This window comes from Anas platyrhynchos, chromosome 4 (genome assembly GCF_047663525.1).
Source record: "Anas platyrhynchos isolate ZD024472 breed Pekin duck chromosome 4, IASCAAS_PekinDuck_T2T, whole genome shotgun sequence".
Lineage (NCBI taxonomy): Eukaryota > Metazoa > Chordata > Aves > Anseriformes > Anatidae > Anas > Anas platyrhynchos.
This window is the reverse complement of record NC_092590.1, coordinates 64,551,503-64,564,740: the sequence shown is the minus strand read 5'-3', so window position 1 is coordinate 64,564,740 and position 13,238 is coordinate 64,551,503. Positions and strand designations below refer to the sequence as shown.

Here is a 13,238-nt window from a genome sequence, read left to right as displayed (position 1 = left end):
GTCGGTGAGGACCGGGCCGTGAAGCAACGCGCTATTCAGAGCACAGCCCGTACTCGGCCGGCAACATTTCCTCAGCATGCCATCATCGGCAGGGCCTGGGTCGGCGCCCTACGCTTCGTTACGTGCAAGACAGCTGCGGAGTTAGAACGGATGCCAACGTAATGAATAATGGTGGGGCGCTGAGGGGAAACACAGCAAGGGGAAATATTTATCAACTCGTCTGCTGAGCTGCCAATGTGCTTGTGTGGTAACCCTATGAGGTGGTATGGATATACGTGGATATGTAACCCAAACACACACCCCCGAACAAGCCCATGTTAACGTCAGAGATGAGCACACACAGAATTTTACTAAATCTGCATTTTATTTACATTGAACAAGTCTAAACCAATTTAACAAATCAGGGATGTTTCCAGTGGCTGAGGGTCCACTGGCCCAACAGAAAGCAGCCACACAGCTTCTGACGGTGTCCACTAACGGACTCCCGGAGGAGAGCCCGACAGGCCCAGCCCCGTGCCCCCAACGTTTATTTCTGCCCCGTGTCCCCCCCTCCCCGGGGCGCCCCCGCCGCCATGACGGCCGGGCCTCGCCAGCCCCTGGGCTCGTGCCGCCGCGCCCCGCCCCCTCCCCGCGCCTGACGTCAATGCAAATGAGGCAGGCAGGCGGCGGAGCGAACCACCACACAACTCCCCCCCCCGTCCCCCCCTCTCCTATAAAAATGGTAGCGCCCACCCCGCCCGCCGGCGCCCGGCGTCGTTGGGCAGCGCGAGCCTCCCCCTCCCCGCGCCATTGGGCGGGGCTGACGGCGCTCATGCATTATTCATGAGGGGGCGTGGCCCCCCAGCACCCGGCTCATTACCGAGGTCGGGCGGGGCGGGGCGGAGCGCGCTGTGACGTAACTATGACGAATGTTCCGGCGTTCTTAAGGGGGCTGCGGCCGGCCGGCAGCCGGTATTGGGGGCGGGGGTGGCGGCGGCGGAGGGGGGAGCGAAGCGGGGCCCCGCTTCGGCAAGGCGGCGGCGGCGGCACGGCCGGCCTCCCTGCTGCCCCGCGCGGTGCTCGGAGCCCGGCGCTCGGTGGCCGGCCCCGGAACTGTTGTGTAGCAGCAGGAGGAGGAGGAGGAGGAAGAAGGAGAAGGGGAGGGGGGCCTGCCCCGGGGGAGGCGACCTGCCAAGGGCTCTCGGGGATGATCCAGCGGGCGCGGCTGGGAGGGGAAGGGCTGCCCTGACGGGGGTCAATAAATGAGAAGCAGGAGGGGGGGAGGGAAAAAAAAGAAAAAGGATAAAATAGGGATATTTATTACCGAAACGTTCAATAATTTAAAAAAACAGTACAGCGGAGGTTAGGGCAAGGGCTTTATTGTAGGGAGCGGCTGTTTTTAGGCATACGTAGTGGTCTCCGATAGTGCTCACCCCCCTCCCCGGCCCCCCTCCCAGGTTAATTAATTAATTATCTTTGTCTCCAGCCGGGCGGGGTGTCCTCGCCCCGCGGTGCCGGGGCAGCCCCCGCCGGCCCATGGGGGACCGCAGCCTGCCGCCGGCAGCGGCCCCCAGCCGCAGCCCCAGCCCGCCGTGGGGTGTAGGAGGCGCTGGCTACACGGGGTCCTTCCCCTCCCCGGCAGCCTCCTCCTCCTCGTCTTCCTCCTCCTCCTGCCCCTTCTCACCCACCGCAACCGGTTCCTCCAGCGGCGGCGTGTCCGGTGTGCCGCCGCCCTCGCCGTTCCCGTCGGCGGCCGCCGCTGCGCATCCCCGCGCCATGCAGGATGAGCTGCTCCTGGGGGTGACACAGCAGCGGCAGCAGCAGCCGGGCGGCGAGAGGCTGGGCAGCAGCCCCGCATCAGGACACCCCCCTCCCGGCCACCCCTCCTCTGACTTTAAACCCAGTCTCAGCCCCCACCAGGATTTAAACAAGCAGCAACCGCAGCAGCAGCCGCCGCCTCCTCAGCTGAGCCAGAAGAGGAAAGAGTTTAAGCAGCAGCAGCAGCCGCCGCCGCTCAGCAGCCCAGCCCAGCTCGGCAGCAGCCACCCCCTGAATAACCACCACCCCCCAGACTATCATCACCACCCCCCGCAGCAGCAGCAGCAGTTCAGCCACCCCACTGACAAGTACCAGCAGCAGGAGCACAGGCAACAGCAGCAGCAGCAGCTCCAGCTCCTCGGCGGTCACCCCCCGGAGCCGCCGCCGCCGCCGCCCGGGGACTACCCTCGCCACCGGCCCCTCAGCCCGGCCGAGCACCGGGGGGGCTCCGAGCGGCTCGCCCCTTCCTGCCCGCCGGCACCGGTGGCCGCCGACCCCAATGTGGGGGTGGCCGCCGCCTCCTCCTGCCTGAATCCGCCGCCGCCGTCTCCTCCTCGCCTGCAGGCGAAAGCCAAGCCGCCCCCCATGGAGTCCCCCCCGAACAGCCACTTGCTGGGCAGCCCCGGGAACCTCCTGCCCGGCGGGCTGGGCTCTGGCTTCAGCAGCCTGCAGAGCCCGGAGATCCCCAGCCCCCATCACCAGAGCGGGGGCGGCTCCTCCTCGGCGGCTTCCCCTCCTCCTCCGCCGCTGCCCGGCTTCGGCACCCCCTGGTCGGTGCAGACCTCGTCGCCGCCTCCGCAGCAAACGCAGCAGCCTCCGGCGTCCAGCGGCGGCGGCGGGCAGATCAGCGCCATGCCGCCGCCGAGCCCGGAGTCCGAGACCAGCTTCTACCCGGGGATCCCGTCATCGATCAACCCCGCTTTCTTCCAGAGCTTCTCGCCGGTGTCTCCTCACAACCCGTGCGCCGGGCCCTTCAGCAGCCCCTTCTCGGCCGCCGCCCCCCCGCCGCCGCCGCAGATGAATTTACCTCAGCAGCAGCAGCAGCAGCAACAACAGCAGCAGCAGAACCGGAGATCCCCTGTGAGCCCCCAGCTCCAGCACCAACACCAGGCGGCGGCCGCCGCCGCCGCCTTCCTGCAGCAGAGAAACTCCTACAACCACCACCAGGTACCGGGGGCGGCGGCGGGGAGCCCGGCTGCGAGCGGGGGGCGCCCGGGGACGGGCAGGGAGGCGAGGGGTGGCCGCGGCAGGTGGAGGGGCTGGGGCTGGGGCTGACGGCCCCTCCTCGGCTCCCGCGGACCCCGTTTCGGTTTGGGGACGGGAGGCGAGGTGCTTTTCACGTCTTTCCTCGGGGCTCCTCGTCGCCTCGCCCTTGTCAAATGGAGCCCGTGCTGCTCCCCGACCCTCTGCAGCCCCTCGCGGCTCGTGGGGAGCTGTCACGCCCCGGCTGACACCTCCGGGCTTTTGCCCGAAATCGCCCGGATTTGTATCCAAACGCAATACAGTGTTTCAGGTTGCTGCGGTTCCGCCGCAGATTTTCCAGCAGCGCCCTAACAGAACCCAACAGCGTTAAAATGGAAGTTGAGGGCGAAGTAGGGGTGCTGAGGGGCGGGAGGGCAGCCGGTGGGTGCCGGTGCCCACCAGCGTGCCGCAGCCGCCTCTCGCACTCACCCGCTCATGAAAGGCCTAGGTTAGACAGGCCTCATCTTCATTTTTCCTTAATTCGGGCATTGCCTCCTGTCAGTTCGAGGCGGTGGAGACGGCTGGGTACAGTATTTATTTTGACAATTTACGAACTGGAATCTCCGTTCACGCCTGCCCCTTCGAGGTCCGACTCGGAGGCGTCGTGACAGGGAGCTGGGTGTCGTAGCGCCAATGCCCTCCTCAGAGAAATTCCAAAGCCATTCTCTAACGCTGAGGTGGACGGGGATTTTCTCTCTGTTACAAGTTGTAGGTAAACACGAGCAGTGCCCGTGACAGTATAACTAGCAATATTAGAGGCTTGTTAACGTTTGGCATTATCTCTGAAGGTTTGTTTCACAATACGGGGCTGGCCTCTCCCAAAATTCCAACCAAAGTATTCAAGTTTTACAACATAATTATCTGTAATTATATAGAATGGGATGTTTGCCTGATTACTTGACCAAAAAATGTCTTTATAGTGTTTTTTTGTTTGTTTTCTCGGGGGAGAGGGCGTTATAATGCCTTCTTTCTGTTTTATCTACTGCATAACGTATCAACATGGTTTAAATTTTTAAGCTACAGAAATTACCAGCTGAGGGCTGCTTGCAGCTAAGCTTTGAGACAAAAGTACTGAATTCAGAATATCCTCCCCTCACACGCACCCCACTTGTATGCTTGAGAAAAGGCCTTTCCAGGAACAGGCAGGTTTTAGAGCACTGAAGATAAATGTTGTTCTTCGCTGTCAGTCAGGCTCAGTGGGTCCACCTCTTGGTAGTACAGACAACCGCTGTAGGTCAGGTTTTAGCACAAGTTGTGCCTCAGGAATAAAAACTTGTCACCTTGCGAGGTCTGTGCTCTAAAGGCAGTCTACATTGTGATATTGAGGAGCATAGTCATAGTGCACTTGTTAGATACAGAAATCCTTTATACTGCTTCTAAATACGGAAACTAATCTTTAAAAAAATAAAAGAGTAAGCTGCAGAATTCCAGAGATAGTCCTGTGCATTACTCCAGAAATACTTGAGCCGTGGTTTCAGAATAATGCATTTTAATGTGGAAATGTTAAGATAGCTTCTTCAAACAGATTCTCTTCTCTGCTCTTATATGGTAATACTTAGTGATACTGAGCGATACTGGGGGAAAAAAAATCAATCTGCCATCTGAATTTTAATTTTTAAATACCTACTCACCGATCTCTTTTTAATAATGATAATTTAAAAATGACCTTCTTGAATTTTTTGTTATTTTTTCCAGAGATCTTGCTATGTAATACGAAATAATGTATCAGGTTAAGGCCTGAGCCTTTCTGTAACATGATTTTTAACTGTAGGACTGTTCTACTCTGGACTTTTAAAGAATCCTACCGGTTACTAAAAGGATAACAATCTGAACTGGTTACCCAAGGACTGTGGGAGGAGAGTGGGAATTACAATTTTTCTATGACTCTATATTAGATTTTCTTTTTTTGCCTCGGTAATGAATTTATACAATATCAGGAAAGAGGAGATTATAGAAATCTTCTGAGCATTGATGGATTGGTGTTTTTTTGGTGTTTTTTTTTTTCCATTAAGTATGAAAGCATTTCAAGTATTTTTCAAAATAATATAAATGAATCTTTCTTTTTAGCCTCTTCTGAAGCAGTCGCCCTGGAGCAATCAAAGTAGTGGCTGGAGCACAGGAAATATATCCTGGGGAGGAATGCATGGCAGAGACCATCGTAGAACTGGAAACATGGGGATTCCAGGAACTATGAACCAGATCTCTCCTTTGAAGAAGCCCTTTTCTGGTAATGTCATAGCTCCTCCTAAATTTACTCGCTCCACTCCATCACTGACACCAAAATCGTGGATTGAAGATAATGTTTTCCGAACTGACAACAACAGTAATACTCTCCTTCCCTTGCAGGTAAGGATGGTATGTAAATGGTGCGTTCATAGTCTTGTGTAGCATTTTGCCTTTGTTCTCTCTAAGGAGAATTAAACAGTGGTTACTGTCCCAATACTTGGTTTGAAAATTGTATAATTGTATATAATTTTTATTATTTAATTGCAACTAACCCCAGCATTTTCATTATATTCAGCAATATATGATTCTTACAGTTAATGAAGAATATTGACTGTCGAGAAAGATAGAGATGTAGCCATTGACAGAGAAGCAAAAATGTTTAATCTAGCAAGTATTTTCCGCCTATCATAACTCTCATATTCTCATAAATCCCTTTTAAAACTAAGCATTTGTTTTGTTTGCTTATCCTTGTATACAGATTTTCTTACAAACTCTCGTAGATGGCTCTGAATCTTTGTCACATTAGTCTTTTATTGATACTCTAGTCTGACACTTGCATATTAGTGAGATTTTATTTTTTCTCCACTTTCTACCAACTTTTATATTTTGGCCAGAAGTGTTAAACAGCAGGATGTGCCTTAGTACTAAGAATCTGGGCTCATCGCTTGAATTTTGCTAGTGACTTTTTATGTGATGTTAGGTAAGTCACAAAGCTCCGATATCACCGTTATTTATTGGTAAAATGTTATTTTTCCCATACCTGCCTGTGTTCATTTAGCCTTAACACAATTTTCGGCTACCAAGACATATTTTGAATCCTAGTCTCAGTTGCCATTCTAACAATTGATAGTTTTTGCACTTTTTTTCTGTTAAAGTTACCTAGAAGAGCTTGGGCAACTTATTTTAAAACACATCTTTTCTAAAATAGCAGCTTAGTCCATGAATTCTGTATATTCTTTGTTTTTGTTCATACCTGTGTCGGCTTGAGTCAGTCTCACACTCAGCTATCGTATTCCAGCAAAAGTGTTTTTCAGTAATATGGAAGGAAAATAATCGGGATGTTTCTTTATCTCCACATATGGCTATTACAATTGTTTTGATAGGTTTCCACACAGAATAACCCAGAGTTTGATTTGTCATCTTTGTAACTATTTGAGCTTGTATAGATGTATTTGCATCAATTAGCAAGCTAATCCTAGTGTGGCTGTAACAGCAGCAAAGGGGTGCTCTTTGGGACCTGATTTCCCACAAGGTTTTTTTTGTTTGTTTTTTAACCATCTTGCTGGTGGAGTTCTATTTATTTGGCGTGAGTTGCCATGTCCTGGCGCTGAGTGAGCTCTGATATTTGCAATATTCATGAGGCTAATGGTGTTTTTTGGCCATACTCAAGTTGTGCTGCCAAGCGTATTCGTTGGACCTGAAAACTTGAGAGGATTTGCCTATCCTGTGAAAACCTGTTTCTTTAGGTAGCCTTGCTCGCTGGAACATCTTAGTTGAATCATTTTTACATGGGTAGAAATATGGAGAAAATGATGTTATTCTTCACATATTCAATCTGATCCGTTCAGGGAAACGGATTACAGATCAGTAATGCTTTGCAGTAGAGGGCTTCAAGAAGAGTTGAAAGTAAACACTGAAATGTCTTGTGATGATGTTAGCCTCAGAAACTGGGTTAAAAATATTAATGCCATCATATGTTGAAACTTCAGTGACGTACACGCTGGAACTCATGCCGCTAAGAAGTCGTGAATATGTTTACTTACACGCTTTACAAGGAGGTATGACTAGTGCTTCAAACTTTAAGAAGCTTCTGCAGTGGTCATCTGATACAGATGAACTAACTTTTATGTCTAAACAAAAGTCTCGTACATTCCAACTATAATCTAAATCACCCCTATGTACTAGGGTAGGAAAAAATACTTTAAATTCATCTCTAGAAACATTAATTTAATTTACTAGGTTTTCATGTCAGGTTTTTCTGAAGAGTCTCACGGAGAGATGGTGGGCACACATCATTGTTCTTGGTCTCATCTGTGAACACCAGAGCCACAGATTAAATCAACCTGCTTGTCTAGCTGTATTTGTTGTAGGTCTATAATACTTAAATCTATCTTAGATTTACAAAGTCATAATTGTAGAAATCAGTAAAAATACTCCTATTTGAAGGCTTGCAGTGTTACCCACTGCTATTGTGGAAACACTAGATGTTTCCATAAATTATTTTGCTACACTGAACTTGTGTTCTTTTTTTCTTCAGTTATGCTATTGTTACGGTCAAGTCCTTGGAATGACTGCTAAATTTTAGAAGTCATAATGAAAAGTTAAATAGAATTTAGAGCTTGTGGTGCTTTTCATCAGGACTCGTGCTGGCAATTGCGATGCTGTCAAACACCCATCCTGTTAATTTGTACTGTGCTTGTCTCAGGCCATAAAAGGCTGAGGTATTTAGATTGAAGATCCTTAAAGATACAGTAGCTATTTCAGAAGACACTCAAATATTCATTAAATTTGTGCCATTTAGAAAGTCTTATAGGAGAGTGTTTGTGGGTATGTAAAAGTTCCCCATTTCTTTCAAGCTTTCAAAGAGGGACAGCGTCTTTGCATGCCTGTTGAACACACAACTGCATCATTTGCAGTTCTGCAGAATGCTTTTCCACATGACCACACATCTTTGTTTTAACTGCAGTCATCAGTTCGCATGGCAGGGTTCACAGCACCTCTCCTCCAAACTTCAGCTGGCTATTTGAAAGCTTTTTAGCTAGCTCAGGCTTAGCAGCTGAAGACTTCAAAAAGCTGGTGTTCTCACTGACCTTCTACAGATCATTAGTGTTCTGCTAAGCATCCTTGAAAATGTTCTGGTTTTGAGAAGTTTGAATGGCATTCAGTGTCAGCTGCCCATCCAGTTGCTGTGGAACAAGTACCTAATGCAAAAGAAAGAAGCTACAAAGGAATCATACAAATTTAAAAACTTTCTACTTTGGGATTTCTTACATAGATGGATGGGCCCCATCATAGAATTGACATTAATTCTGTTGAAAATAATGTTTCTTGGTATTAACCTAATATACCAGTGACAATAAATACAAGTTATTGTTACTGATAACTGAGTAACTAATCTCGTATATTACTTAAAGGGATGAAAGCAGATTTTCTGTGCTTCATAGCTAAAACTGAAACATATGGCCACTGTGAACGCAACTTCACGTGGGATAGTAGTGACAGCAAAGCTGCTTTTGCTTATAGCAGTTATGAAGGACATCTCTTGGGAATTTTCCAAAATTCAAGAGTTTTTCCTGTTTTTACATATAATAATAAAAGCAGTTAAAACATCATGGCAACTCTGATTTAAACATGAACAAGTTAAGCCAATAGTCAAGTTTTACATATGTGACTAACTGTAAGATGTTCGCCCCACCCTGAAGATTTTTAAGATAAGATAAACTACATTGATTACAGCTCTTAATGTAAGATAAAATGATGCCTAAAAGCTTTAGCTCTGCTACACTGTTTGTACCATTATAGGTACTTCTTGTAGGGAAGGGGTTATTGCTGTGTGCTAGAATCATGACGGTACAATTAGAAATCATGTCAGGTATTGTATAAATCTGTGTGTACACTATCTAACTTAAGCATTTTAATTCAGTGGCCTCTTTCTCCTTAAAGAGAATCTAGGCTCCATATTTAGATAATCTAATTCTCTAGAAGAACATACCTGTCACCACTGGTCGTGTACAGCCCCTGGGATTCCAGTTCAGGCACTTATATTACGTGTCAAGAAATTAGGCAATATTCTTTTATACTCCCTGATCTACAGTACCAATAAATAAATAAATAAAATTGAGCATAGGTTATAAAGCTAAAAATATTCTTGTCATTCCTGATACCGTTTTTCCCCCAAAATGTGCTTCAGGCACTTCCATGCCCAAAACAAGCACGGAAGTCAGTTTTCTATATTTTTTCATTTACATTCCTTGAATGAGGAAAATAATAAACCATTTAAAAAATATAATTATCTGCTAATCCTATTTTGATTGCAAGCTTAATGTTTCTCAGTATTGTGCAAATAAGCTTATAAAAAGCTACTATCACAGTTTAATAATATACATCAGTGTTTAAGTATTTTCATTCCAACATAAACACAGCATTATAATAAAATGAATATGAATTTAGGTCCCGTGTTTCTTTTGAATTCAGGAAATACATTGCATGTCCGGGTGTTTTTCACCTTGATTTGTCCTTCCTGTTTGTTCAAACAAACAGTACAGGCAATGTTCGTGGTCCTGAACGCTGAGCCTTATTATTCTACATTTGAGCACAGCTCTCCGGCTGGGTGTTTATATGGCAAGGTACCTACAGCACATACCCTCAGAAGTGCAGATTTTTCCCTTTTCTATTTATTTTTGAAATTTACCCAAGAAAACAAAATACTTCCAAAGCAAAATGAATTTTAAAATTGTACTTCACAGCAGGTGTCAGTTTGAGGTATTTAATTTAAGCTGCTGTCACATTGCTTCTGTCTTACAATCACCTCCACACAGATTTTCAGATCCTCAGTGGGACAGTTTGAGACTGTTTAATAAATGTTCGTGTCTTAAGTGACTACTCCAGATGATACACATACGAGCCAGTTCTAGATTAAGAGTAAGTTGCTGAAGTTACGTTCTTAATGCCATATTTAGACTCTTAAATACTGGCCTGATTATTCAGAAGTGCCAAGTGTCCTGCTGCTCTGGTTAAATATGGAAGGCCTTGGGAGTATGTACCTACAGAGTTCTTGCTCTTCAGATTAGTGTAGTTGTCCAAACACTGATTTGTAAGTCAGCATTACCTTATATAGGTAATAGGTTATAAGTATTACCTTATTTTACTGGGGTAATACCTATAAGAAAACAGTGTCTTCAGGATTTCTGATGCAATAGATTGGTTACCTGGGACTGATGAAAGATGATTAAAGATCATAAGAACAGATTTTTGTGTTTTGAGGACCATATTGAGGTTATCCCTAACTGGAGAGAACAGTCTACTGACTGACTTAACTTTAAGATCAAGACTTTTGGAAAAACAGTATTGGCAGCTGCATAGATAAGCAAAGGAATAAATTAGCTGAAAGTTTTGGGGGCTTAACATACATACATGTTCTTAAAACTTTTTCTGAACTAGGAATTCTCACCCCTTAAAATTTCTTTCAGTTCTACAGTATTAATGCAAGTCAAAATCAGAGCTAGGAAAATCACATATATATATATTTTTCTATATATATATATATATATTTAGCAGCTCTAATATTATACCAGTGATGTATATGCTAAATAGTGTATCTAACCTCATTCTCTGTGCCAAAGCACGTTTGTTCTCTAAAATTAAAATGAATACGTTCTCACTTAAGACTTGTCCAAAAGTACATTTACTGTATGGTCTGATGTATTTGCATTTCAGTATTCAGGACTGTATAGATATTTACAGATTTTTTTTTTTTTTTCTGGGGAGGGGGAGGGAAGTTTCAGTAACTCTGGATGACAACTTCCCTTTCAAATGTCTAATTTATTGTTCTTTGTTATTTTGTCCAAGTTATTCATACGCAAACCTCCTAGACTTGCCTCATAAGTCAGTCTTGCCAAGCCTTTAATCATCTCCATAATGTGTCTGGTTTGCTGCCAGTTCATGAAAGTATGTTCTTGAGCTGAAGTATTCCTGTATGGATGCAGTAAATGCTGCTGAGTTTTTTTCATTTTTAAATACATATGTAGCTGAGAAGTAGGTGTGTCTTTGCCACAGGAGCTGTTCTTGGTGCATTTTCGGCTCAATTTAGCTGGCTTACATTGCTAATTTTGTAATTTTAACTTTAAAGCACTTTTTGTTGTCAGGTTGACTGTTCTCAGATGTCTACAAGACACAGCTCATCATTACCACTAACGACACTGTAAAGTAACCAACCTATTTAAAGTGTCTACTTTAAGGATTTATCCTTCATTTTTTATAGAGCTAAAATTGTAGTAAGTCATATATTTTAAGTTCCTATCTATGATAGTTGCAGTTTCAACAAGGGGCTTGTGATTACAGTATATCTTCACTTAAAAGCGAACGACTTGAAGCTTAGATGTTGGCAAGGATGATAGTTTAGAATATCTATTATACCTAATTTTCAGGTTATTACTGCTAACATTAACACTGAACACCTTGGGTACTTTTTAAATCTGCGAATGCTTTATTATGAAATCATCTGTCACGTTCTAGTCTTAGATCTCATTTTTTATTTAGGTCAGCTTTAAGGCCAAAAAAAAAAAAAAATTGTTAAAATTTTCATTTGGGAAGTGATAACTTTTTTTTTTTTTTTCAAGTGAGCTTTTAAAAATTTATGTTGATCAGCAAGGTCAAAGTTAGAGCCCCTTTTGCAGCCAGCCAAGACCATATTCTAAAGTGACTAGAAGCTTTATGGCTTACAAGTTGTTTTTAACCCCCATCAGACAGTGTTACGTTTCTTCAGAATGTGAAGGGACGTGTCAGGGAACATATTGTAAATATACTTGGGTTTTCTGAATTCAATGTCTATGTTAGAATTATTTCTTTTTTTTTTTTTTTACCTTGTCTTACAGATCAGTTCTTTAATGCACATGCCTAAAATTCAAAGGTGTTTAGCTGCTTAACTATGAACATCTATTTTAGAGTTTGTGGTAAAGAATAGGAGAATTGTATTTAATATTTAATAATAGTTTCTGACCATGAATGTATTTGCTTTTTGTCTGACGATATAAAAGCTTAGAGAGGTGACTGCGCTGAGTTTCTGCAATTGCTCAGACAGAATAGTCTTTGCGTAAATTGTGTGGATATATTTAGAAGTCCTAAATACATTGTGCCAAACTAAATTTATCCAACAATTTAGTGTTGAAAGTGGCTCTTCAGAGAAAGCTGCCATCCTGCCATTCGTTCCACATTTAGATATACGGGGGGCGGGGGGAAATACATCTGAAATGTGTTTTTGTGTGACATTGTTAAAAAGCCCTAGCACTAACTGCATCCTCTAGATAGGATACTTCATGCTTCTACTGTATTGTCTATTTTTGTAAAAATTCAGAAATAAGAACTGCTTTTCTGGGAACTGGCTTACATAGTCCTAACTTCTGAGGTGACAATTTATATCAGCGCTGCGTATCACTGAATCTGTGGACAGTTGCACCAAAAACATTGTTTTCAGTTCTTCCCTGAAGGAATGCAGATGCAATTACAGCACTGGGAAGGTAGGTCAACCAAGATGCAAATAGTTCTCCAGTTAAAAAGAGATGAAAAGCTAGCGTGAGCATATGGAGTGCTTGGGATAAGTTAACTTCACCAGCCCTGGGAAAAACTCGTGTTATGTTGTGACATTCCACTGAGGCATGGACCCTCTGACACGGCCACAGTTTGTTTGCTTCTTAGTATGTGACTGATGAGCCACGGAGGTGAGGGAAATGTGAAATATTTTACAGGAATTCATCCTTGGCAAAAGGATTTTTAAGGAGTTAGGATGGTTTAAAAAATTAACATACGCACTTATGTATCAGTGCCTTCATATTAGTGATAATCTGTACTTATTTCAATGTGATTGATAAGCAGTTATTTTTAAAAACAACCTGGAAAAACCTTTAAAACAATATGGAAGTAGTTCTGCTTCCAAGTGCATGGAAAGCTCTGTAAAGCCATCATGTTTGGTGGGGATACTTCTCGTGCTTGTCGCAGAGATGCTGGAAAACCACAGCGCAGGTTCCCTGCTGGAGCTGAACGTGCTCGAACAGTGTTGTCCCCTTGCAAAGCGCTGTGGATGTTTTTCTGCGGTGGAACTTTCTAGAAACCTTTGTGGATGTGACCTACATTATTGACATACTTAAATTCTGCTTTGAATTGAAAGCTTCATATTTGCATACGTTATACTTGTGCTCTTTAAAAACATGATTTATGTATTTGGGGAACATAAAGCAGCATTTTAGCATTATGAAGCC

At 44.7% G+C, this 13,238-nt stretch overlaps 1 protein-coding gene across 2 annotated transcripts in view; it reads left to right on the top strand.

Moving 5' to 3' along the window:
- Positions 1-849: 849 nt before the first annotated feature.
- Positions 850-13,238, top strand: part of CPEB2 (cytoplasmic polyadenylation element binding protein 2) — a 54,367-nt gene continuing 41,978 nt past the window's right edge. Inside the window, exons 1-2 of one of the 2 annotated variants that reach the window (XM_038178360.2) lie at positions 850-2,964; positions 5,107-5,385. In XM_038178360.2, coding sequence (XP_038034288.2) covers positions 1,516-2,964; positions 5,107-5,385 — 1,728 coding nt within the window. In that variant the 5' untranslated portion in view covers positions 850-1,515. The remainder of the gene's footprint in view (positions 2,965-5,106; positions 5,386-13,238) is intronic. The other variant, XM_038178361.2, reaches the window with a different exon arrangement.